The sequence below is a fragment of the Eubalaena glacialis genome, chromosome 12 (genome assembly GCF_028564815.1).
Source record: "Eubalaena glacialis isolate mEubGla1 chromosome 12, mEubGla1.1.hap2.+ XY, whole genome shotgun sequence".
NCBI classification, from domain to species: domain Eukaryota; kingdom Metazoa; phylum Chordata; class Mammalia; order Artiodactyla; family Balaenidae; genus Eubalaena; species Eubalaena glacialis.
The window spans coordinates 68,675,127-68,702,445 of record NC_083727.1 but is presented as its reverse complement, the minus strand read 5'-3'; the positions used below and the strand labels follow the sequence as shown (position 1 = coordinate 68,702,445).

The following is a 27,319-nucleotide window of genomic DNA, read 5'->3' as shown; positions in this document are numbered from 1 at the left end:
GCAGATAAACTCTGCACCTACATACACACTAGACTACACACTAGACTATCTTCCAAGTGGGAGCAGTGAATGTAGGAGGGTAGGTATGAGAGGGAGGGCAGTGCCCTAGAGGCACTGATGCCCAGAAGGAACAGGAAGCACCCACAGTACCCCCTCCAAGTACTCTGACCTTCCCTAACTCTCACTGCAATGTGTGTGGAGTTCAAGAGGTGGAAGCAGCACCATCCTCCCTCTAGACATTTCCTCAAATGCCAAATATTTGAGGAAAGACAAGATTATAGAAGAGAATACAGACTCAACAAATGGAAGAATGTATACCCGAAGAAGCAGAGTTATAAAGGAGTCAGAGTAAACTTTCAAGTATAATTAAAATACTCAGAGATCAGAGAAAATATGGCATTCATGAAACAAGAACAGACAGTTTCAGAATAAGATCAGTTATGAAAAAGGGCCTTATGGATCTTAGAAATAAAAACACAACTGTTGGGCAGGGAGGATATATGGATTGAAAAGCAGAATAAACACAGATTATAAAATAAATGAATTTTATCATCAATATAAAAATAAATAAATAAATTTATTTATTTATTTTTTTAAAAAAAGGATGCACTCCTGGAAGAAAATACACTCAAATATAGTGGAATGCAACAAGCAATGGAAGACAAATTTTACTGAAACCTACTGATTTGAAATAAGTATTGATTTTAATTTTTTTTTTTGGCTGTGTTGGGTCTTTGTTGCTGCACACGGGCTTTCTCTAGTTGCGGCAAGCAGGGGCTACTCTTCATTGCGGTGTGTGGGCTTCTCATTGCAGTGGCTTCTCTTGTTGCGGAGCACAGGCTCTAGGCATGTGGGTTTCAGTAGTTGTGGCACACGGGCTCAGTAGTTGTGGCTCGCGGGCTCTAGAGCACAGGCTCAGTAGTTGTGGTGCACAGGCTTAGTTGCTCTGCAGCATGCAGGATCTTCCCAGACCAGGGATCGAACCCATGTCCCCTGTATTAGCAGGTGGATTCTTAACCACTGAGCCACCCAGCAAGTCTCTGATGTTAAATTTTTGAATAAAAATCAGAAACTAAAATTCCAGACAATGTACACATGGGAGATTGGTGAGGGAGAGGTAGGCAAAAGGTAAGTAAGAGAATGCTATGGTCCTTGTTAGAAAAGCACAGTTACGCATCAATTTTTTAAAATATAAGGATAAGCATCTCAAACTAGTAGAAAATATAAAATAGGTGTACCACATTTAATTATGTACAACTACAAAAATATTTAAGTGCATATAAATGTCTTTATTTCTTCCCAATTTATACTGTTGGATGTGGATGCAGATTGTAACTTCTCTTCAGCAGGGTCTGCAAGTCTCTATGTGGCATGATCATTGACACTGGTGCCCTGGAGGTTGGATCTCCTCCTCCTGGGAGAGTGGGGAGGTGATGGAGACCACTGTGGAAAGGGGAGGGAGTGTGTATGTGTGTTTACATACATAGAGTGGCTGGGAAGTGAAATACACATACAGCTATAACATACACACACAGCTGGAGGCATGAGCCACCAAATGTAAACAGCTGGGAAATAGTGAGTCAGATCAGCAAGAGTACCATCAACTCTGTAGAGATCCCTTACACCCATGCAGATGCATTTTGTCCTATTTAACTAGCATGTACAGAAATATACTGTGTGCCAGGGACCTCGCTAGACATAGACATCTCTACAAACTTTACCCCCGCAATGAGGACAAGTCTGTTTTACACCTGAGGAACTTGGGGGAAGGAACCTGCCCAAGGACACAGGACAGGTATGTGCTAGAGCCCTTACCCAGGGCCTTAGCCACCAATCAGCTGGCATTGTACTAAAACTGCAACAAAGACAAAAGAAGAGACCAGAAAATATCAGAGTGCGTTATGCATAACAAGAGCAAATACTGCTAGTGAAACTCTTTTACATTTACTTATACGTACGTGGGTGCTGGTTCCCAATATAAACGTATTTTTTATTGTGGACTCACAGTCAAAAATGTTTGTAGGCCACTGCTGTTGAATAGGGGAGGTTTCTTACATCAGAAAAGCCTACTGGCAAAAATCTTCCCTCTAATTCTCTCTCACTCTCTCAAATATCTCTGCTTCTGAAACCCTGTGGGGTTTCTCAGAGGATCTCCTTCCACTCGAGGAGTGGTAGCAGGGAGCTTCCATCAGAAAAGAAAACACCCCAGCCTCCGGACCTCCTGCAGAGGGCTGCCTCTTCCCACACGCCCATGACATTTCCCTGAGTATCACGCGCTTGCTCAAGCTTGATAAGAACCACCTGAGAAAAAAGAAAGCGTTAAAGAGGATGAAGGATGAGAGCTGCTTTGAAAGGGGCAATAAAAGGGCTAGTACTTTTTTTTAAAGGAAAATCAGAAAGGAACTACAGGAGAATCTGGGACTAGACGTGGGACCCCAAAGAGGGCTCTTTAAAAGTGTCCGCGGGGGTTTGGAGGAAGTTGCCAGAGAGAGGTGAAATTTACAAGAGGGCAGTTTGTTCCTGTTTCATAAAGGTTCCCTGAATGTCTGCCAAGTGTTCTTTCTGTGCGACAGGGCTGAGCCAGAGGCTGCAGGCACAAAGAAAAGCTTCATTCCTTAGCGATTAGGGGGGAAAACAGACAAGAATAACTGACAACTACAATGCACTGCTATCTAGGTGTTATGGGTTCAGCGAGAAGGTTCCCTGGAGAAATAACATCTGAGTCTTAAAGAAGAGGAGGCATAAAAGAGATGAATGAGGGAAAGGTCATGCCAGGAAGAGATGTGGCCTTCCTGGAGTTTAGGGAACATAGTTTAAAGACAAGAAAAGCCTGCACACTCTCCAGCGGCTTCCCACAGCATTTAGAATAAAATCCAAATACCTTCTTAGCCCAAAAGGCCCTAAGTGGGCTACCCTCTCATCCCATGCCTGGTTCATCCTCCCCACCACTTCCCTACCCTGCAGTCCCACTAGCCTTCTGCTTCCTCACCTTAGGGCCTCGACTCGCTCCTCCCTCCGACTCGCTCCTCCCTCTGTCCAGCAGGCTTTCCCCAGGCCTCCCCTGGCTCCTCCTCCCACTCAGCCCAGGGGCAATTTTACCTCCTCTCGCCTCAATGGGGTCCCATCACTTCCTAATATCCCTATGTCTTCTTCATAGTACTTCACTATACAAAATTATCTTTTTACTTTATATTGTCTTGTTTACTTGTTTATTGTCTCTCTCACATATACACAGGCAAAATACATTGTAGCATGTGGTGTGAACCCAATAAATATCATTGAATAAATTAATTGATAGATAACAGGCTAGCTCATGAATGAGATGCAAGTTTGGATTTTACTCTGCAAGCCATGAGGAAATCACTAAGGATTTTAAGGGGAGACTAACATGATCAGGAAGCTCACTCCAGAAACAGACTTCCTTAGAGGGGGTCAGTGTGCGGACAGCAATAAGCCACTATGGAATAACAATTTTTTTGAGCTAAAGGCACTGGAGTTCCTGAAGTCCCTTATTTGCCTAAAGCAGACCCTCCCAAAAGAACTCAGTTGTCAAAAATGTCCTCCCCAGGAGCAACTCTCATCTTCTCTTCTTGGAGACTGAGAGAAGTCAGCCCTACACCCAAACAGACACTGTCACCAAACTATCGTTATCTCCCAACTTTTCTCCTATGGGCCCATTTATCTTTCCAGTGATTTGTTTTTCCATAAGTGCCCCTTCCCGCATTCCCTTTGAAGTCATTTTTTTCTCCCAGAAGTGCCCCTCTACCCCTCCTCATCCTCTGTTAAAATGGTATATAAGCCCCAAATTCTAACTGCCTCCTTAAGTCGAATTTTTTGTGAACTCTCATGCATTAGTACTTAATTAAACCTACTTTTCTCTTGTTCACGTCGTTTGTCAGTTTAATTTGCAGGACTTCAACTCCAAACCTAAGAGTTTTTCCTCCCTGACAATAATTAGGTTCTTCTAGAAACACAAATGAGAAGCATGTGGAAATGGGCAGATGGAATGGATTCATGAGAAGCTCTAATCCACTCAGTAGTACTTGGTGATCCTCTGAACATAGGGGACAAAGGAGAAAGAAACCCCAAGTTCCTGACCTGGAAGATCAAGTGAATAAGGACCTGTTCGTGAAGTTCATAAAGGCAAAGAGGCTGAACACGGATTTGAAGCTGTTGAGTCTGGGGTGCCTGTCGGCCTTGGCTCAGGTGAGGAAAAGATCTGGGACCTCAGAAGGCAATATGAATACGAAGCTGCAGGCAGGTTTGAAGCGGCAATGCAGTTTGCTGAGGCAGTCCGTGCCCCATTGGTCCTTTTTTCCCCTGATCTTGTTGGCTGAGGGTGAGGGCACACTGGAGAGGTTTTGGCCTCAGCCACCAAGAAATGGCTCAAACCAACCCGTTCCAACCACTTATCACCAGCAGTTACCATTTACTAAGCACCTGCATAGCACACAGTGTCATCTCTAATCCCCAAATTGATAACATTTATCCTTCACAGATGTGAAAACTGAAGCCTCGGTGTTTACCACGATAAACACTCAATAGATGTTTGCTGGTTGGGATGATTAAATGAAAGTGATTGAGCAGAATGTGAAGCTAAATTAGCTGAAGCTTTAAAAAGAAACTCCACACCTGACTTTGGCCCAGCCCAGCATTTAGGTATCAAGAGGATAAGCTTTATGCCCAGGTGAAGTTTATCCTCTGTGGTCAGGGCACTGAACACACCTTACCTATATCTTCCACTGGATCCTGTTCGTACCCAAATTTCCCAGATAGCTCAGTTTTGTAACCAGACTGCCAGGAAACCCAGGAAAATTCAGTCACCCAAGGAGCAGGATTATGGGGAAGGGTTACTTAACTGAGCCACTGTCAGCCTTTAACACCTGCAGGCTAATGACTTAACCCAGAAATGGCAGAGCCCTGTCAAAAACGACAGAAGGAAGGGAGAGAGATGGGTCAGTGACTTGGGTACAGGGCTGCCTGGGGGCCACACCTGACTGATCTGTGGGCTGGGAATGTTCACAACAAAGAAGGAAATAGAAATCAGGAAAATGGGAATTGAAGTCCTGACAGGCTTGGCCCTGGCTTCCTGGGGAGAACAAGGTATTGTATGAAATGCATTTCATAAATTCTGATGTATCAGACAATTGAGAGCTATTATAATTTAGGAAAGTTCTCCAAGAGATGACGCCTTTGAACAGACCCCAAACTGGAAAATAAAACAAAGATTTAACAAAAGAATTAGGATAATGTGGTAGCAAATGGAATGGTTGAAGAAGTACTGTGTTAGTGCCAGACTGGGGTTCAAATCCCAGCTTGGCCACTTACCAGCTGTGTAAATGCCCACACATGTCCCAGAGCCCATGAGCCTTTATTTCCTCATCTATCAGGCTCTGTCAGCGTGCACACACACACACACACACACACACACCCACACACCCACCCCTGCTTCTTTTTTTCTTTTTTTCCCCAGCCCAAGCCTAGGTAACGAGAGGGTCTTTTTTGGAATGTGACCACAGCGAGAGGCTTAAGGGAAAGTTAGAATGTCTTTGCTATTAGTATTCTGTGGGGTCCACAAAGGCTTAAGGTTCTACATACTTACGGTTTTAGGAAGAGGCCTCTGGTTTGGTTCTATTTGCATCATTATCTGTAGCCCTTTACATTTCTGATCAATGGAACTACTTACACATTCAAGAGCCAGGAGTCCAGTAAGAAATTCCAACCCAAGTGGCAATTAAATATATGAATACTAATACTGTTAATAAGAGAATATGCAAAAATCATGAAGATTCACTGTCCGTTTGATTAACGAACTACTTAGTAAGGAAAATTTAATGCAATCAGAACATGTATTTTCAAAGGCACAAAGGTTTTTGAAGGTGATTTTTATTTATATGTGAAGACCTAATCTTTTTCTATGAAATCCTCTCACATCACACTGGCAGGTAACTAAAAAACAAGATTCTATATGTGAATATTTCCTTTACATAAGCATCCAATAACATTTCTGGGAATTCCCCGGCAGTCCAGTGGTTAGGACTCGGCACTTTCACTGCTGTGGCCCGGGGTTCAATCCCTGGTCTGGGAACTAAGATCCCATAAGACGTGTGGCACAGCCAAAAAAAAAAAAAACAAACACATTTCTAATGTGTTCTGATTTACCAATGCTTCTGCAAGAATGGAAAAGTGTTCTTGTGAGCTTTTTTTTTTTTTCTCCAAACGATCACTCTGAGTGTGATCAAGGTTGGTTTTATGTCTGAGAAACAGAGCTGGAGTCTTCCCCAGAGGTCCTCAAGAGGAGAAAGTCCACCAGCTCTCCGGGCGCGTTAGGCCAGGAGTGAAAAACCCATCTGTCTTGCATGTTACAGCAGAACCAGGGAAAGCCACTGTCGCAGGACATCTTTAAAGCCCTCTTTAAAAGAGAATTGAAAAGTTGCCTTTTAAAAAAGGTAAGGAATACAAGAATAAAGGAAGTAGAGGAGAACTAAGAAAAATGAGCAGGACAGAAGTGATTGTGATAGGAAGTAAAATCATATCACCAACAGTGATGCGAGTTGGGGGGACTGAACAAAGCAGGTGAACTCTGAGACACAGCACCGGAGGACAGAAAAAGATAATCCTTCAAACTCTGAGCCACACCCCTTATCCAGAACTCCAGAACTTGCTGATTCTGCCTCTTTTTTCCATTAGACTACCCCAGGTCTGTTCTAATATTAAAATGGGAGATATTTCTTATAAAAGTAGAGAATCAAGATTCTATGCTACCAGGAATCACTGAAACGTGTTTACAAACATCTGATATAAAAATATGCTCTCTAACCATATGTATTTGAATAAGCTTTGGGCCTAAGGTGTGACCTTGGTCACATCATTTTTAACTATTCTGTGCTTCCATCTATTCCAACACTTATATATCTCTGTATTTTCAGGACCAGAAGGAAACCCAAGAGATTAGCTATAGCCAGGGTTGCAGTCAACCCAACTCTTTTTGGACAAGGCAGAGTTACAAGGGAAGGGACTTACATTTCCATGTACTTGACCCTCTCCTAAACCTTGCTCAGTTCTAGCCCATGTTGTGGCTGCAGAAAAGTCCCCTGGCATCTCTGAGCCACGGATTCAATATCAGAAGAACAATTCTCTCTACTTACCCTCAAGAAACAATGAGAAGATAACTTCACTAATAATTTTAAAAATTATTTTAAGAAAAAAAAAGCTGACACTAATAATGAGAAGTGAATCGCCAGATTCACTGCCTTTACAGCCACCAGAGAAGGATCACCTGCTGACCCTGGATTTTCTGTGCCTCCAGGGACCACCTAACTGTCACTTCCTCAGACCCTGAGAGAGTGCACAGGCGGCTACGAAAACAAGACCGCACTTAGCTGGACTGTGGCAGAGCAGCTGTCTTAGCCAAATTTCCCTTAAAAATTGGGAGGGGGGGCTTCCCTGGTGGCACAGTGGTTAAGCATCCATCTGCCAATGCAGGGGACATGGGTTCGAGCCCTGGTCCGGGAAGATCCCACATGCCGCGGAGCAACTAAGCCCGTGCGCCACAACTACTGAGCCTGCGCTCTAGAGCCTGAGAGCCACAACTACTGAAGCCCGCGCGCCTAGAGCCCGTGCTCCGCAACAGGAGAAGCCACCACAATGAGAAGCCCGCGCACCACAAGGAAGAGTAGCCCCCGCTTGCCGCAACTAGAGAAAGTCCACGTGCAGCAACAAAGACCCAATGCAGCCAAAAATAAATAAATTAATTAATTAAAAAAAAAAAAACTTAAAAAATTGGGAGGGACTTTGGGAAAAAATAATTTCACTTTCTGATTAAATATGATCTTTTAATTGGTTTCCTTGTTATTACAGTTTTAAAAGTCCATGTGTCTAAAAATAATCAATATTTTTGGTGCAATTGTTTTTAATGGTTTAATTATTGTCTCCTCTCTCTGGAGTTTTATCTGGAGCATGGGGGTTGAAGATGAGATTCATCTTATCTCTGATTAACGACGCTGAAAGGGGGGGTTGAGAAGTGCCCAAATCTGTCCTTAACAGAACTAAAGTGCTCAAGGACATTCCTGCTATTCATGAATAAAATTTGGAACATAAGCCAAAGAAGTGCAGTTTAAGGCTCACCTTAGCTGCACTACATTTTCAAACTTAACACAATGTGGTAAAACGTACAAGGCACTCGGTTTAAAAATAAGATCAGAGGTTCCTTGTAAGACTATGGGAAATAAAAATCACACTACCCACCTTCAATCACATTCTTTTGCACAGCAATGCTGGTCAGGCCTGCATCCCACCCACCAGGGTAGATTTCTGAACCTCATGGAAAAAGCCCCAGGTCTCCGAGAAGCTCAGGCACTAAACCAAGTCCACTAGGATGGTTTGGAATTCATTAGAGAATTGCTTTGCTCATGGTTCAAAGTGCACCATATACATCTCTTCTCAGAGGAAATAAGTCCTCCTCCCCACTCCCTACTTTCCACGTCTTGAGTTTGAGAGTAGGTAAATGTAAAATTTACCCCAAATAACACAGGGTTATAAGGCAACATGTGCCCAGGGCCCATTAGAAATCGGGATGACCATTTGGTGGCACCTTGACGTCTCAAGAACAGAAGGCCACAGGAACAGAAGTCACAACTCCCAGCCTCCACCCCCATCCTGACTCCCCAGGATCATATCAGCTGGCATGACAGGTGTCAGGGACAGTCCTTGCTAGAACTGCTGACTGAGGGGCCTATCTGCTACTCTAGAAAGCGAATGTTCTGATAGAGATTCTACATTCAGGCCTAAACTCCAAAATCAAAGCCAGCGACACATGGAAAGAACAGCAGCCTAAGATAATGGAGGAAATCTTCAGAGAATAGACCGTATCCACAGCAGGCCCAGGTGGAGAAAGGCCAGGCTTCAGTAATGTTTGCTCTTCTTACCACACAAATATACTCAGGGCTTTTATAGCAAGATTTCAGTTTGATACCAAGAACTCACGAGGGAGGATTTTATTACTAAAGTAATCATAAGCATCAGTTACAGGCGGGTTTGCCTTGGGTTAGGAGCACTGGGGAGCATCCTACACCCGGATCTGGGGAAGCCCTTTGTTCAGGAAATCCCGGCCCCTCAGCCAAAGCGTTAATTTCACTTCAAGGCCCCAAATCAAAATTTTAAAGTGCCCCCTTAAAGAACTGCAGGATAAACAAACAGGTCCCGTGCTTTTCCTGGAACCCAGTCTCTGGCCCCCAGGACAATATCAAATTACAGGGTTTTTCTTCCCATATACGGTCTCTTATTTCTTTTCCTTTTTTTCGAAGAGGATCACAATTGCACCCTGTTGTGTGTCTTCGGTTTCAAATACCTCGCAAATACATCCCCATTCTGAATCTCTCCGGAGCCTCCGAAGAACCTAGGAGGGGCTAACAAACGCAATTTGAATAATAATGAAGAGACTGAACAATTTAACTACCAAAGGTAGCCCTAGAGACTCCAACAAAAGGGTTGAAAGTCTTTATCTACAAAAATGTGGCCACCTGCTCGACTGTGGGACCAGTTATGGGGAGTGCAGAAGAGAGAGGCACACAGGTGCACACACGAGCTTAAGCAAATAGGGAATTAGTACAAATGCTCCCTGGGGACCAGACACTATGGAAAAGGGTGACTTGGAAAGCTCCTTTCTCATCTATCAGGCTCAAGGTTTAGTTAACAATCTTCCCTTTCTGATTAATTGAAAGTAGCACTCACCATACATAAAATAATGAAAACTGCCCCCCCAGAGAAAGGCTTTGTTTGTATGGAGAATTTAAAACAAGTCCAGTGAATTTTCAATAAAAGTTCTTCAAAATCAACAGTCACGAAAGTACTTTTTATCCCTCATGCAATTTCTGCCAAGTGAACATTTTAAAAGTTAGTTCCTTCTTTAGGAAGCTGACAGTTCCACCTAGATGTTATGTTTACCAGCCTCATTCTACTGACCTTTCCAAAAGACCTTACAATAAAGGACTTTTTCCTCGATTTGGAGGGAAACAAAAAAGATGAACCTTTCTGGAATCCTAAAAAGCTCTCAACTCCCTTAGTCCTTAAGAATTAAACGCAGGAAGCCCCCGCTGGCTGAACAATTGCTAAATCCTGCTTCTTGAACAGGAAACAGAGTTTGCTTCTGAGTGGCTCCGTATTCCCCCGCCCCGCGCTCACTCCAGGGCAGGCGCTGCCATGCCCAGGTGGTGACGCTGAGCAGAGATAAGGTGTCCTAACAACCTTATTTGCCTGGATCTCTGGATACCCGCGGCCACACGGCGACTCCCTTATCACCTGGGTGCATCCCTCCGCCGCTCCACCGGTGCCCCCACGCCGCCGACCTGGGCGGCCCCGGGACCCCTCCCGCGGCGACACGGGGCAAGACTGACACCCGCAGCTGCCGACGACCCTGCCAGTCACGCTGCCGCCGGCTGCCTTTTTTAGCCACGACATCTGACCCCGGCTCCGACAGCAGCATTCAGGGAGAGATCCCAGGGCGCGCCGGGCGGTCCCCTCCCCTCCCTAACCCCCAGACCCTGCGGAGAGCTCGGGGTGAGGCGTGGGGGAGGTACTGGCCCTGGAACTGCCAGAGAGCGCGCGTTCCTCCTGCCCAGAAGCTTCCTCTCTGCCCTCTCCACCGATCCCGGCCCCCGCTCCTCTGCCTGCACCCGGGCTCCCCCATTTTGCATCTCGCCGCGGCTCCTCTGGCGCCCCTCCCCACTCCCACCCCGCAACTCCGCTTGCCTGGATCCCCTCCAAGTCAGCTGCCCGCGCGCCGGGCCCGGCGGGGGTGCGGGCCGAGGACGGTCGGGGCGGGGGGCCGAGCGGGGGACCCGGTGCTCACCTCCCTCCTCCGTCCCGCTGTCCGGCTCGGCGTCCGAGGAGTCGGGCCCGTCCCCGTAGCCCGCTAGCCCCACCAGCTCATCCTCCTCCTCGTCGTCGTCCTCCTCCTCCTCCGGCTGAGGCTTCCCCAGCACCTGGCTCATCGCGCCCACGGCCGGCCGTCCCGGGGGCGACGGGGGTCTCTGGTGGGGGGCGCCAAACCTCCCGGCCTGCCGCTCGCAACCTATTTCTGAATTGGGGTTTTGTCCCGAGGTTCGCGGGCGGAGGCGGGGACCGCGCGTCCCCCGCGGCGGTCGGCGTCCAGGTCTGGGTCCCGCCGTTCCCAGCGCGCCCGGAGCCCCCCTGCCCCGCCCGCCCGCCGGCGGAGGAGTCAGCCAGAGCGCGGCAGTTCCTCCCCAGAGGAGGGAGAGGGAGACTGCGTGACCCAAGTCACCTGACACACACTGTCATACACTCACACACACACACCGCACGGGCGCGCGCGCGCTTTCCCGGGAGCACCGCTCGCTGGGGCGCTGGGCCGAGGCCGCGCACACACACTCAACCGGGAGCAGGCCGGCGCGGGGCCCTCCACCCACCCAGAAGCGCACACAGACACTCGCCCGGTACCCGGGGACCCGGGACGCGGCGCAGTCACCCACCGCGGCTGCTCGCCCTGGGCCCCCAAGCGCCCCTCCTGCACGTGGTCCCCGCACAGGCGGGCGAGCTGGGGTACCGCGCACCCGGAGAACCTCTCCCCGCCCACCGCCGACATACACACGCTACCTAGGGCGGCCTTCTCCAGCTTTCGGTCCCGGCCGAGGGTTCCAGTCCCAAGTGGCCTGCCCCCCGCCCCGAGCACTGCTGCGCCCAGGCCCCCTCTCCGAGCGGCGTGCCTAGGACACCCCGTGGATGCTGAAGCGCCCCGAGAAGAAAACTCCAGAGAAATGCGCCGCACAGGCGGCGCAGTCTCCATAGCAATTGCCTTTTAGTGCGCGTTTGTGGTTCAAAGTGCTTCCCACCAAGAAAACAGACGTATTCACTAATCAGGCCTACCCAGCTGTAAATGTTCCTGAAAAAATAACATGCCTCGTGGCTGCCTAGCCTGAATAATAATTCCTCTGCGGCGTTTGGGCAAAGGTCTCGGGTGTATAACACACCAAGGGGCTCTTCATAGCCACCTCCTCCTGTCTCACTGTTGAATAGACTGTAATCCCAGATCCCACACCTCAAAATAAAATGTTTCAAGGCTTCTGGGGGGAGAGAGGGGCGGTGGACGGGGAGACATCACTAGCATCAGTGTGAGGGTGAGACTGAAACCGGCATTCCTCCACAAGCTTTTCACCACAGGACAGACCGTACCCGCCCTTTCTGGGTACTGCAAAAAATCACGTGGATGAACTTCCTTCTGTCAAGCACAGTGAGAAATAAACCAGCTGGCCAGCAGGATAATCCAGATTCTACAGGTGCCAGCAGCTCCGCAGGTGGTGTGGGGAGGGAGAAGAGGAGGAAGGGAGCTGAGGCTGGAGGCTCTTGGGGCCCCAGGGTGCTGCGTAGGTAGGGAATTTGGATGGAGAACCTACTCTATGCCAGGGGGCTGGGCTAAGGGGTGAGGGTGCGGGCCTCCACGTAGGCTCAGAACAGTGTTCATGCGCTGGAAGAACTCCCAGTCTAGCAAATCATGACTCCGGTCCTGGATTTTGTAGTAGCTGTAGGTGTTGAAGGTGGATGCAGACACCTTCTAGGAGGTGGCTGCTTCTAATCCCGGAAAGGTTTGGGGATTTTCCAGGTGGAGGCAGTACAACATGTATGGCTGTATCAGTCAAGGTCCTTCCCAGGAGAAAAATAGATGGCACATGCAAAGATTTTAATTTAAAAGGCTTTATAAAGCAAAAGGGACAATTTACTAGGATGTGGGCAGAGTTTAGGGATCAACGCAGGGATTAGCAACAGTGGGAAGAGGTTGTCTCCCCTAAACTAGTTGGTGTAAAGGAAGGGAACTAGAGTCCTGGACAGGGGGCACAAAACAGGAGCTACAGCTGGTGAGGAAGCAGCCACTGCCAGAGCCACCTCCTGTCAAGGAGACAGCAATGGGAAGGAATACCCTGACCTCTCTTGCCTCCCACCCTCCATTCTTCTCTTTCTGGCCGTGCTTCCTGGCTTGCAGGATCTTAGTTCCCCCACCAGGGATTGAACCCAGGCCCCCTGCAGTGGAAGCACAGAGTCCTAACCACTAGACCGCCAGGGAATTCCCTTCATTCTCCTGAAAGTGGTTCCCATTGGCCAAATACAACTGGACGCCAAAGGGCTAGAGAGACTGCAACCTAGTCCAGGACTCAGAGATTGGGTCGGGAGGGCAGTGGGTTCCAGGGGCAGGGGTAGGGGCAAATAGTATACCCAGCACAAGCAGGCTCTACTCGCTCTTATCAGAGGAAATTATTCTAGGAGTAATCTTCCTAGTCCATCTTCATCCATTCTGTTTAAGGAAAGAAGTACCTGGGAGGAAGGCTCTTTTAGAGAGGTTTGCAGACTTTCAGTTATCCCAGAACAAACCACCAGCCTGGGGAACTGTTGAGCTGGCCTGATTCAAAGTGCAGAGGGCTATATATGGGGCCCTAGAAGCCAGTCCAAAGGCCAGCCCAGACCATCAGGACATCCTTTGGGCTGTTTGCTGACTGTGTATGCCTTGGGGACTCAGGGGTCAGGCAGGACAATCACTAAGCCAAAGACCCCTCTGTGCCTGAGATCAAGAAAAAACGGAGATACCTCATGGTTCTCTGCCTTCCCCCCGCCCCAAAAGAGAGATCCTGAGGGGGGGGGGAACACCAGCAGGAGATTGGAGCATACCCTAGGATATTTGAGAATTTGACCATTCTTGAGAAAAAAAGGAACAAATCCACACACACACACGAAATCAATAAAAGCCAAATCCTCAATTTTGCTCCACCCCAAGGTAGATAAGAGTCATGTACAGGTTTAAGAGATTCAAATTCACTGTCATTTCAGAAATGTACAGTATTGATAAAGTTTGAGTGAACAGAACAGGAAAAATCTTTATTGCTTTTCTTCTTTTCTGTTATCATTTCAATACTGTCAGCTTTCAAATAAAGAATATGTTGAAAAATATCTTAGAGATTTTTAAATTTTAAAAGTCGTGTGTGTGGATCCTTTCAGAAATTAAATAAAAATAGAAAGACACTAAACACTGAAAGCCTTTGAGACACTCGGTATGGGATCTGCTCAGTGAATTAGCTACCGCCTGGATCACTCTGGCCTGGAGCTCAGGCTCTGTGACGTCTCCCCAGGAGGGCGTTCTCAAGAATGTGAGGATTTGTCTCTGGGCTACTCTTGGTTTTTGCTGTTGTATGTAACCATGGCAGGTTGCCACATACATGATAGGTGCTGAAGTTTATGAAATGAATGAAAGAAGAGAAGGGAGGAAGTTATACAGCACATGGCCAGGCATATTTTTGAGAGAAACTTCAGGAAAAAACAGAAGCCAAATTCTCTACTTACTCTAAACCCTGGGAAATGCCACAGTGAGGTAAATATGAACTATGCTCTACAAGAGTGCAACTAGAATGAGTTGACGTGCAAGAGATGATGACTCTCAGGCCTTCATCCCTTCAGGACTGCCTGAAGATTGGAAGGAATTACAGTATAATGACTATGGAATGCTTATTCTATTTTTGCTAACCCTTCCTTTCTAAAAAAACTATTAACTTTCAGAGATATTTTGTAGCATCATGAAATAAGAGATTTGTCTTTTGCCAAAATTTTCCAACTAATATTGGGGAAAAAAAGACATGAATAAGGAAGGCGCTCTTCCAAAATAATATGACCTTCAAAATATTCCCATTAAGTAATATTATTGTCCTTAATTTACAGATAAGAAATATTCACCCAAGGTACCATATGGAAGGTACCAGATGGTGAAACTACTTTGGAACTCAGCTGGACACTAGACCTATTCCTATTTAATGGCATTAAAGCTAAAGTCAATTACATTATGGCCTGAAACTGAAAAGGGAGAAGGGGAAGGGAAAAGCTGGCTCCCAATCTCCTAGGTAAAGAACCAAAACATACACAGACACTAAAAAATGGGTCTGTTGTCTCAGGCCACTAATTTACAGGATTCACTGAAAGGAGGGAAAAGAAGAAAAATTGAAAACTTCCTAATGAATAAAGGTTAGAAAACTACTTGTCATAATAAAATTGTTGATCACCATCACTCCTTTTATTAGGAACACAAATAGCAAGTGAGGGACTTCCCTGATGGCGCAGTGGTTAAGAATCCACCTGCCAATGCAAGGGACACGGGTTCGAGCCCTGCCAGGAAGATCCCACATGCCGCGGAGCAACTAAGCCCCTGCACCACAACTACTGAGCCCACACACCGCAACTACTGAGCCCACGTGCTGTAACTACTGAAGCCAGCGTGCCTAGAGACCGCGCTCCGCAACAAGAGAAGCCCCCGCAATGAGAAGCCCGCACTCCGCAACGAAGAGTAGCCCCCGCTCGCCACAGCTAGAGAAAGCCCGTGCGCAGCAACAAAGACCCAACGCAGCCAAAAAAATTAAAAAGTAAACCTAGATCATTAAAAAAAAAAAAAAAAAAAAGCAAGTGATTTAGTTCCCTTTCTGGCTAATATGGCTCTATTGTACTACATGCTTAGCTAAACTATAACATCTAAGTGTATTTTTGTTTAAAATTTGAATTTTAAAGGCCAGAAGTTTGTGCCCTTATTTTAGTGAATTATTTTGCTGTTACCAATTAGATGCTTTGTGACAAGGAACATGAGAGCTATTTAAAAGAGACCTGTACAGGCAGAATAATTGCAGTCCTGAATAGGCAAGCAATTAAATACAGCCCCCAGCCCTGCATCTTGGGGTATTTTGAGGCATCTGATGGCATTGCGCCTGGTTCCTGGGATTCATATGTTGAAAGTCTTTAAGGCTTTCTTTTTAAATATGTTTTTAAAGCCATTAATTCTCTCTTGATGGAGCAAACAAAGGAAAGAGCCTTCTACAGAATCTTGCCGCACTCCTGCTAATCCAGGAAAGCCAAATTTTTCAAGAGGGCAGCTCAGAGTCTCCAGTTCTCCTAAGACAGTTGATGCCCTGATGAAATCATTAAATCATATCCACTGAGGCAAACCATCATTAAATATATTTTACTAAAATAATGTTTTGATATTTTAAGAACATGCATGTGGTAAATAGTCAAACAGCATAAAAGAATATTCAATGAAATGTTAGTGTCTTCCCCCAACCTGCCCCCCTCACCGGCCCTACAGTCTCCTGGGTTCCCTCCACAGAGGGAAATATTCTGCTTTAAATGTGCAAACATATTTGTAGCCTTTATAGAGACTTACATTTGATAACTTTATCTCTTTAATAGTCTACAAATTTTTTTTTTAATGAACGTGAAGACAATTAGATTTTTAGGGCTGTACTTTGAAGGAAATAAACAGAGAGAGACGAGAGAGAAACCGGGGATGAGAGAAGGAGCCTGATTTAGATGGGGTCGCCAGAGAAGACTTTTCAAAGAAGGTGACATTTGAGTTGACCGTGAGACGGAGACAGACAGCCAAGTGAGTCAGGGTAGAGCATGTTCCCCTGGAAGGTATCTCCACAGTTGGAAAAATCAAGGAGAAGTGAAAGGACTTGGTGTTGGAGGAACAATATATCAGTGTGATGGGAGAGGGGGAGGGTGGTAGTCATGAGAAACAGGTAGTCTTCTCCACCAGGATAAAGAGTTTGGATTTTATTCCAAGTGCCACTGAGGCATTGAAGAGTTTTAAAAAGGGAGGTGAAATGCGTGGTTTACATTTCTAAAAGCTGATGCTGCTAGATTGTTTCCAAAGATGGCCTCAACAATCATGCCATCCCACATACCCTTCTGCAAATGTGACTTTGCCACTCCTTCCTCCTATTTTCCCTCCTCTTAAATGTGGGCAGGCTCTGTGACTTGCTTTAACTAACAAAATGCAGCAGAAGTGACAGTGACACTGTGCAAAGTCTGAGATAGGGTCATAAAAGACCTTGCTACTTCCTTTTTCACTTTCTTGGTGCCTTTAGCCACCATGAAAAGAAGTCTGGGCTAGCTTACTGGAGAGGCCCCATGGATACAGAGGCCCTGAAATGTTCCAGAGCACAGGAATATAGAGGCCCCAGAATTCCAGCCATCCATCTGAGGAGCCAGGCATGTGAGTGACACCAACTTGGATTCTCCAGCTCAAATTGCAACCACATGAGCAAGTCCAGCCCACTCTGCATGAAACACAGACTTGCTGTTACAGCTGAACCCTGCCAGCCAACCCACAGAATCATGAACAAATAAAATAGCTGTTTTTTTTTAACCATTAAGATATGGGGTGGTTTGTTACATAGCAGCTGATAGCTGATGAACATATTCTGGCTGATGTGGGGAAAATGGATTGTAGATTTCAGGGTGGAAGAACAGGAGATCACTTTAGTAGTCCATAAGTGAAATGAATGGAGATGGTGGAAACCGAGAGAAGTGGATAGATTTGATATAAATTTTGGAGGTAGACTAGATCAGATTTATTGATAGCTTAATTAACATGGATGGTCAGGGAAAAGACTCATACCAGACATTTGATTTGAGCAACTAGACGTATGGTAATGCCATTTATTAAAGTAAGTTAAGACCCAGATAGGAACAGGATTGGGGGATGGGAGGTGAATCAAGGTCCTTGATTTCTAACATTCTAGTTACTGTATATGGCCACAAGGTAAGCTACCTTAATCCTGTGATTTTGGCCATTTCTTAGATGTCTATCATGTTGTCTTTGGTATAAATAATGAATTTTTCCAACTACAAGCCATGAATGAACTGAAGATGACATTTGTAAAAGTTCCAAACTAGTGAGATGGAATTGCTACTTATGGACTTCCATAAAAAGTTAACTTTTTATTCATATGGATTTTTAAGGACAAGCTTCTGACATAAATGGTGCCGTAACATGAGAGCAGAAATGTCTTGACCGTAGAGTCAGCCAAACAGAGGTACTAACAGCTCCACATCTGTAGATCAGTTTGGACTTGGTAACCCCTGCCTTGTCTGGGAGGGTTACACTAACTTCAGTGATACAAAAAAGCAGATTCTCCAAGACAAATGACCTTATTTAAAATCCACAAGAATGAGAGAGTTCCCAAGATGGTGGAGTAGGAAGACCCTGAGCTCGCTCACCTGTTCTCACGGTCACACCAAAATTACAACTATTCACAGAGATACTGTTGCTGAGAAAGACCAGAACCTACCAGAAAAGACCTTCTATAACTAAAGATATAAAGAAGGAACCCCAACAAGACAGGTAGGAGGAGAGGAGTTGCAGTACAGTCAAGACCCATATCCCTGGGTGGGCAACCCACAAACGGAAGAATCATTACAATTGCAGAGGTTCTCCTCAAGGAGTGAGGGGTATGAGCCCCACATCAGGCTCCCCAGCCCGAGAGTCCTGCACGGGGAAGATGAGCCCCCAGAAAGTTCGGCTTTGAAGGCCAGTGGTGCTTACTTTAAAAAAATTTTTTTTTGTCTGCACCACATGCTATGTGGGATCTTAGTTCCCCGACCAGGGATTGAACCCGTGTCCCCTGCATTGGAAGCGCAGAGTCTTAACCACTGAACCGCCAGGGAAGTCCCCAGGGGTGCTTACTTTTGGGAGACCCAGAGGGCTGTGGGAAATAGAGACTCCACTCTCAAAGGGTGCACATAAAATCTCACCTGCTCTGGGACCCAGGGCAGAAGCAGTAATCTGAAAGGAGCTTGGGTCAGACCCACCTGCTGATCTTGGAGAGTCTCCCAGAGAGGCAGGAGGCAATTGGAGCTCACCCTGGGAACACAGACACTGGCGGCAGCCATTTTTGGGAACTCATTCTACCACATGGATGCTGGTGCCAGCAAAAAATTTTGGAATCCTCCCTCTAGTTTATTAGCCTCGGGACCCAGCCCTGCCCCCACCCACCAGCCTGTAGGCACCAGTATTGGGATGCCTTAGGCCCAGCAACTACCTGGGTAGGGACACAGCCCCACCTACCAGCAGGCAGGCTTCCTTAAGAGCCCCTGAGCCCACAGCTGCCCTTGGACATGGCCCTGTCCAACAGAGGACCCAGGACTTGGCCCTACCCACCAGGGCACAGGCACTAGGCCTGGGACTCTCAGGGCCCTGCAGCCAGAGATTCTGAGACCCAGCTCCACCCACTGGTGGGCAGACACAAGCCCCAGGACAACCAGAGCCCTGTAACTGCCATGGCAGGACCCAGCCAACCCACCAGCAGGACAGCACCAGCCCTGGGACCTGTTAGGCCCCAGCTCATCCTACCAGCAGTCCGACACCAGCTCTGGGACCCCTGAGCCCTGCAGGTAGAGACCCCAGGACCTGGCTCTGCCCACCAGTGGGCTGGCACTAGTCCCAGGACCCAGCTTCACCCACCAGTAGGTGAGAACCAGCCCTGGGATCTCCTGGACCCCAAACCCATCCACCAATGTGTGGACACCAGCCCCAGGACCACAGTCCCACAGCCTGCCTTGTCAGGACTCAGCCAACACACCAGCAGGCCAGCACCAGCTCCAGGATACCAGGGCTCAAGCCTTGCACACCACCAGGCCAACTCCAGCTCTCGCTCACCTTGGGACCCTCAGCCAGTGGCCCTGGGATCCAGCACCACCCACCAGTGGGCTGACACCAGCTTTGGGACCCCCAGGGCTCTGCAGCCAGAATACCTGGGAACTGGTTCCGCCCACTAGTGAGCTTGCACTAGCCCTGGGGCCCCCAGGGCCCTGGGCTCACCCACCATCAGGCCGATACCAGCTCTGAGATACCTTGGACTCCTTAGCCAGCCACTCCAGGATCCAGGCCCACTTACTGGTGGGCCAGTACCAACTTTGGGAAAGCCCAGCACCTGCAGCCAGCCATGTCAGGATCTGGCCCTACCCACCAGAAGGCCAACACTAAATTCAGAAATCCCAGCCCCACAAGCACCCACCCCAGAACCCACCAATGAGCCAGCACTAGACCCAAGACCCACTAGGGTTGCACCGCCAGCCACCTCATGGCCCAGCCCCACCAACCAGTGGCCGGCAGCCTCTGCACAAGGCAGGGCCTGGCAACCAAGCAGACTGAGGGCCAGCCACGCCTACCAGACTGCCCAGAGTAATCAGCTCACCACAACAGAAGGACGCATGTTGCCCACATGGGGGCATCCCTAGAGCATATAGCTCTGGTGGCCAGAGGGGAGTGCACTGCCAGGGTGCATAGGACATCTCCTCAAAAGGCCAATTCTCCAAGGTCAGGAAACAAAATCAACCTAGCAGATACATAGAAATAAAAACAGCAAACTAGGCAAAATGAGGTAACAGAGGAACATGTTCCAAATGAAGGAAGAAGCTAAAACCCCAGGAGGAGAACTAAGTGAAGTGGAGATGGGCAATCTACCTGAGAAAGAGTTCAAGGTAATGATGATAAAGATGATCAAAGAACTTGGGAGGAGAATGGATGAACAGGGTGAGAAGTTAGAAATTTTTTAACAAGGAGTTAGAAAATATAAAGAAGAACCAAACAGAGACAAAATATACAATAACTGAAATGAAACATACATTAGAAGGAATCAACAGTAGTTTAGATGATACAGAGGAACAGATCAGTGAGCTGGAAGATAGAGTAATGGAAATCATTGAAGCCGAACAGAAAAAAGAAAAAAGAATAAAAAGAAATGAGGACAATTTAAGAGGCTTCTGGGACAACATCAAGTGTACTAACATTCGCATTACAGGGGTCCCAAAAGGAGGAGAGAGAGAGAAAGGAGGGAGAACATACTTGAATACAAAGAGCTAAAAACTTCCCTAACCTGGGAAGGGAGATAGACATCCAAGTCCAGGAATAACAGAGAGTCCCAGACAGGATCAACCCAGAGACAAATACTATATATCACTTATATGTGGAATCTGAAAAAATAAAACAAGCAAACAAATAAAACAAATGAAACAAGCAAACAAATAAAACAAATGAATATAACAAAACAGAAAAAGACTCACAGATATAGAGAACAAACTAGTGGTTACCGGTGGGGAAAGGAAGGGGGGGAGGGGCAAGTAGAGGTAGGGGATTAAGAGGTACAAACTACTATGTATAAAATAAGTAAGCTACAAGGATATACTGTATGGCACAGGGAACATAGCTAATATTTTATAATAACTTTAAATGGAGGATGATCTACAAAAATTTTGAATCGCTATGTTGTATGCCTGAAACTAATATAATATTATAAATCAGCTATACCTCAATAAAGAATACTTAAAACCATAAGAAATATCTACAAGAATGAAATCTAGGAACTGTCACTTATACATACCACTTAATGTTACCTAAAAACATGGCAGATGCTGTCGGTCAGCTACTTACCATTCATCCCCAAACCCCTTCTCTTCTCCTGTTTCCCAAACTAGCAATGGGGAAAGTCAGATAGTACTCAAACTCTGAGACTCCTTCACGTCTTGTCAGTAAGAAGATAGGGGGAATCCTGCTGGGGAACTTCTAGGAAAGGGTTTGCTTCCTAATAAAAGAGGTCAGGGTATCAGAAGAGCCCCCTGACCCCCCCCCCCACCCTTTCCTGCTTTGAACACAGTTGTGTGAGAACAGGGTACTTGGAGTTAGGAAAGCCATCTTGCAGGTAACAGGCCTAAGACTAAAAGCCTGTCCTGGAAATGGCAGAATAGAAAGAAAGAAGACCCTGGATGACCTTGCTGAACTACTGTACTCAAACCTGTAAAAGCGTACCCCCAAACTTCTTATTTCATGAGAAAATTAAAAGTCCATTCCTTGAGTCAGTGCTTCCCTACCTTGACCAGTCATGGCACACATATTTATTTGGCACACTGACCTAAATGGACAGGCTGCTTGCAGCCGGAGGTGACTGGTCCAGAGACTTTGGCGGCCTCAGGCCCTGCCCAGCTGTCCCAAAGGCTGAGGGGGATCAATAACTTGGCCATATCAGTAACCCATTTATGGCACACAAGTAGTGGTGGCAAACCAGTTGGGAAGTTCTACTTAAACCACTGAAGGTGGGGTTTTCTGAACTTTGCAGTAAAACGTATCCTAACTGATACAACATATAACCTTTATAAGTGGAGGGAGGGAAGGAGGGATGGATGGATGAAACGTGATCATATACCTATCGGTGAATTCAGAAGTTATGTCATATTCAGAGGATCCTAGGAAAGGTGTCTCAGGATATATCAGGAGATAATCACAGCTTCATTAGAAAGGGAACTTGGTTTTGCTTCTCTCTGTACTTCTCACTTCTTTCTTCTCTCTCTGCATGAAAACGGGCTTTCTGTGCTTCCCCCACCAGATGGCAGGAGATGGCTGCTTCACCTTTCCAGGCCCAGTGATAGTGGGCCCAGTTTCCGGAACTAGGCTACCTGGGTTCAAATCCTCGTTCCACCACTAACTAGCTGTGTGACCTAGACCAAGAAACTTAACCTCTCTGTGCCTTGATTTCCTCATCTCTCAACTGTTTATAATGTTATATACCTCAATAGGGTTGTAGAAAGAATTAAATCCATTAACCATGTAAAATCATTTTTCAAGGTGAGCACAATATAAGTTTTAGCTATTATTATTTTTGATTCCTAGGCAAGAAAATCTGATTAGTTGAGTTTAGGCCAGTAATCCATTCCTAATGCCCCAACCATATTTTACATAAGACCATATACTGCTACTCCTTTAGCACACGTACCTCAGCTATCATTTAATATTTGATTGAGGACTGTATTCACCACTAGACTCCAGGACCATTGCTGTGCTCATCGTTTTGTTCTCAGTGGCTAACACAGTGGTCAGAACCTCTATGAAGCACAATTCTAAGGCGCACCATTTACATTGTATTTTATGTGCAATATGGTAGCTTGATGGTGGTCCAGTTCCAATAAGTATGCTGAATTAATGGCCCAGTCCACTATGGCTGGGGGTGCAGCTTGTGGCTGCAAAGGTCTACCCTCATGAGTGGGGAGACAGCTCTGAACGAAAGGGGGAAAAGCTGAAGAGAAACTTCGAAATATATCTACCATGTGCCTCATGTGGCCAGGCACAGGGAATACAAAGCCAAACAAAGTCAGGCAGAGATTGTTGGTGTCATAATCCCCCCACCACTTTGTCCTTAGTTTGATATCCTTAACTGTTCTTGGGTATCAACATACTCGAGGAAGGAAGCCCAGGCTCAGAGGTTGAATCATGATTGGTTTACACTGGGTATGATAACCAGCCCCTCACCTTTGTGACCCAGGTGCGATCAATGACATGTAAGGAAAAATAGATTTAAGGGGCAGCTGTGAACAATTTGTTCTCAAATTAAAATAAACACAGTGAGAAGGCCTGCCCCTTTCTCCTGCCTAGATGTCAAGCCAAAGACAAAAGCCAGTACTGAGGTGGTACAGTAGAATAATAGAAAGAGCCTAGACCCAGATATTTTTATTACATAATTTTTTATGTGTTTAAACCACTCTAGTCAAGCACACTCTTTCCAGCAGCCAAACACATTTTAACTGATAAACATGGCCCCTTTATCTTTATAACTGAAAGTGAGTGAGGGAGACAGATCAGATAATCAGTAGCTTAAGATCAGGAACTGAGAAGGAGGCCCGCTACCATCACTCCTATTCCACAGTGTACTGGAAGTCTTTGATTGCATAATAAGATAGGAAAAAAGATAAAAGGATTGTGACACTAAAGCACATACTATCCATAAAAGAAAAAAATCGATAAGTTGGACTTCATCGAAATTTAAAACTTTTGGGAATTCCCTGGCAGTCCAGTGGTTAGAACTCAGCACTTTCACTGCCGTGGCCCAGGTTTGATACCTGGTCGGGGAACTAAGATCCTGCAAGCCTCGTGGCACGGCCGGAAAAAAAAAAAAACAACAAAAAAAACCCAAAAAACCTTTTTCTCTGCAGAGTCTCTTAAGAGAATGAAAAGACAAGTTACAGAGCGGAGTAAAATATTCATTAACCACATATCTGACACGGGATTCATATCTAGAACATACAAAGAATTTCCAAAACTCCACAGTAAAAAAAAATCCAATTAGAAAATAACCAAAAGACATGCAGAGACATTTCACTGAAGAGGATATAGGGGTGTCAAATAAGCACATGAAAAGATGTTTAGCCTTTTGGCTTCCAGTATTTACCCAAATGACCAATCCAAAGGGAAAGAGGTAAGGCATCTGCTGTATGCCTTTTAGAAAACAGAAGTTGTTCCTTTGGCCGCATACATGTGAATTTGCAATAAAGGTGATATTGTAGACATCAAGGGAATGGGCCCTGTTCAAAAAGGAATGCCCCACAAATGTTCCCATGGCAAACCTGGAAGAGTATGTTGAGTGTTACCCAGCATGCTGTTGGCATTACTGTAAACAAACGGGTTAATGGCAAGATTCTTGCCAATAGAATTAATGTACGTATTGAACATATTATGCACTCCAAGAGTTGAGGTAGCTTTCTGAAATGTGTGAAGGAACATGGTCAGAAAAAGAAGGAAGCCAAAGAAAAAGGTACTTGGGTTCCACTGAAGTTCCAGCCTGCTTCACCCAGAGAGGCACACTTTGTGGGAACCAATGGAAAGGAGCCTGAGCTGCTAGAACCCGTTTCCTATGAATTCATGGCATAATAGGTGTAAAAAAATAATAGAAGACCCTTGGACTATTAAAAAAAAAAAGAAAAAGAAAAAAGAAAAAAATGTTCATTACCACTAGCCATTAAAGAAATACAAATTATTAAGACCACAATGAGTTACCACTACATAGCTATCAAAACCTGTGCACAATTGTTCATAGCAGCTTTATTCATGATAACCAAAAACTGTAAAAAATCCAGATGCCTTTCAACAGATGAATGGTTAAACAAACTGGCACATCCCTACCATGGAATACTACTCAGCAATAAAGAGAATGAACTGTTGGTACATAGAACAGGTTGGATGGATCTCAAGGGCATTTATGCTGACCGAAAAAAAGCCAGTCTCAAAAGTTCATATACTATATGATTCCAGTTATACAATATTCTTGAAATAACAAAATGTAGAGATGGAAAAGAGATTAGTGGTTGTCAGGGGTTAGGGATGGTGTGGGGAGGAGGTTGGAAGTGACTGAAATGGAGTAGCAGCAGTGGTGATGGCATAGTTCTGTATCCTGATTGTGATGGTGGTTACATGAAGCTACACATGTGGTAAGATTTCATAGAGCTTTACACACATTGTACCAATGCCAATATTTTGATATTGTTTTAATGTTTTGATGTTGTACTATAGTTATGTAAGATGTAACCACTCGTGGAGACTGGGTGAAGAGTACACAGGACCTCTCTACACTATTAAAAATTTTTTTATGCTTAAAATGTTTTAAATTTATTTATTTTGAAGTATAGTTGATCTCTCTATACTATTTTTGTAACTTCTTGTGAATTTGTCATTATCTCAAAATAAACAAAAAAAATTTAAAGATATAAGGGGTGGAAAGTAAGGAATAAAGTATCATTACTTGCAGGTACATAGAAAACTAAAGAATCTATAAATTACTAAAACTAATAACAGAATTTAGCAATGTTGCTGGATATAAGATCAATAAACAAACATACTGTACATTTTTCTTATTGACAACAAAAGGGTAGAACGTGTATTTTCAGAAACGTCATCACTTGCGATAGTAACAGACAAGATAATTAAAAATAAATCTCGGGGACTTCCCTGGTGGCGCAGTGGTTAAGAATCCGCCTGCCAATGCAGGGGACACGGGTTCGAGCCCTGGTCTGGGAAGATCCCACATGCCGTGGAGCAACGAAGCCTGCGAGCCACAACTACTGAGCCCACGTGCCACAACTACTGAAGCCCACACGCCTAGAGCCTGTGCTGCACAGCAATGAGAAGCCCATGCACCACAACAAAGAGTAGCCCCCACTCAATGCAACTAGAGAAAGCCCGCGCACAGCAACGAAGACCCAATGCAGCCAAAAAATAAAATAAATAAATAAATAAATTTATAAAAATAAATAAATAAATAAATAAATAAATCTCAGAAAATGAAAAGCTGTAAAACATTTGAAGTCACTAAGATTCTAAATGAATGGACAGGGACTTCTCTGGTGGTCCAGTGGTTAAGACTCCGTGCTCTCAATACAGGGGGCCCGGGTTCGATCCCTGGTCAGGGAACTAGATCCTGCATGTTGCAATTAAGACCCTGCATGCCACAACTAAAGATCCTGCATGCCGCAACTAAGACCTGGTGCAGCCAAATAAATAAATAAATAAATAAATGGACAGACATGTCAAACATGTACATAGACAAGAAAAGTCAATAGTATAAAGATGTCAATTCTCTCCAAATTGCAGTAGCAGCAAACGATTTAGTTCTGGTTCCCATTACATGAGGGCTGCAGACTGCCTACAGCCATACTGGGCTCTGTGTGATTCCATGTATCTTCTCATTCTGGGATCCCAGCTGAAGGAGCAGCCACTCTTTGGGGCATGTTAGTCTCATAACAGAGGGCAAAAGCTCAAGGGGGACAGGAGAAGCACTAAAGCACGCCACATATTTAAAGTTTCTGCTCCAACATGGTGTTGGTCAAGGCAAGTCACACAAGCCCCAAACCAGTGGGGCAGAGGAGTCTACAGCAGTATAGGAAAGCATGGCAAAGATGGGAAGGGAACAAATAATTGTGAATGACTAATGCAATCTACCACACAGATTCACTGCAATTCCAAATCAAAATCCCAAATTTTTTAATGGAGCCTGACAAACTAAGTATAAATGTCTATGGAAGAGCAAAGGGCTAAGAATACTTGAGATCCTTATGAAGAATATAAAGAAGTAAGTCAGGGTAGGACTTCCATAATCAGAAATCAAGATTTAATATAAAACCGTAGATTTTCAGGCTGCATGTGACCAGCACAGGGATAGGCAAATGGAACAAAATACAGTATCTAAAACTGATCCATACAAACATGAAAACCCATTATAAGATAGTCCTGGCATTGCAAATGAGAGGAGAAATTAATTTCAGATGGAATGTGAAAGGTAAAACTTTACAACTTTTAGAAGAAAATATGGGAGAATATTTTTATATCCTCAGGGTCAGGAAGGATTTCTCAAAACACATAAAACAGTGCAAAAGACATGAGAAGTTAACAAAAGAGAAAATAAGAATAGTTAGTAACCATTAAAGATGAACAATCATACCTATAATTGGAGAAATACAAACCTCACTCATAGTAAGAAATCATTCACACCCACAGAAAAAGCAAGCGCTGGCAAAGATGTGGAGCAAGGGGACTTTCATACATCGCTTTTGGGAATTAAAATTGGTAGAACGGATTTAGAAAACAGTTTGGCATTACCTAGCATGTAAATTTGAACACACACATACCTTAAGACCCAACAATTAAGTTTAGATATGTATCCTAAAAACTCTTGCACAC

The 27,319-nt window shown here is 45.4% G+C and overlaps 1 protein-coding gene across 4 annotated transcripts in view; it reads right to left on the bottom strand.

Annotated features, from left to right (window-relative positions):
- The window catches only part of RRAGD (Ras related GTP binding D), a 40,646-nt gene extending 29,392 nt beyond the window's left edge, over positions 1-11,254 (bottom strand). For all 4 annotated transcript variants that reach the window (XM_061207368.1, XM_061207370.1, XM_061207369.1 and 1 more), the window contains exon 1: positions 10,850-11,254. In XM_061207368.1, coding sequence (XP_061063351.1) covers positions 10,850-10,991 — 142 coding nt within the window. In that variant the 5' untranslated portion in view covers positions 10,992-11,254. The remainder of the gene's footprint in view (positions 1-10,849) is intronic.
- Between the last annotated feature and the right edge of the window lie 16,065 nt (positions 11,255-27,319).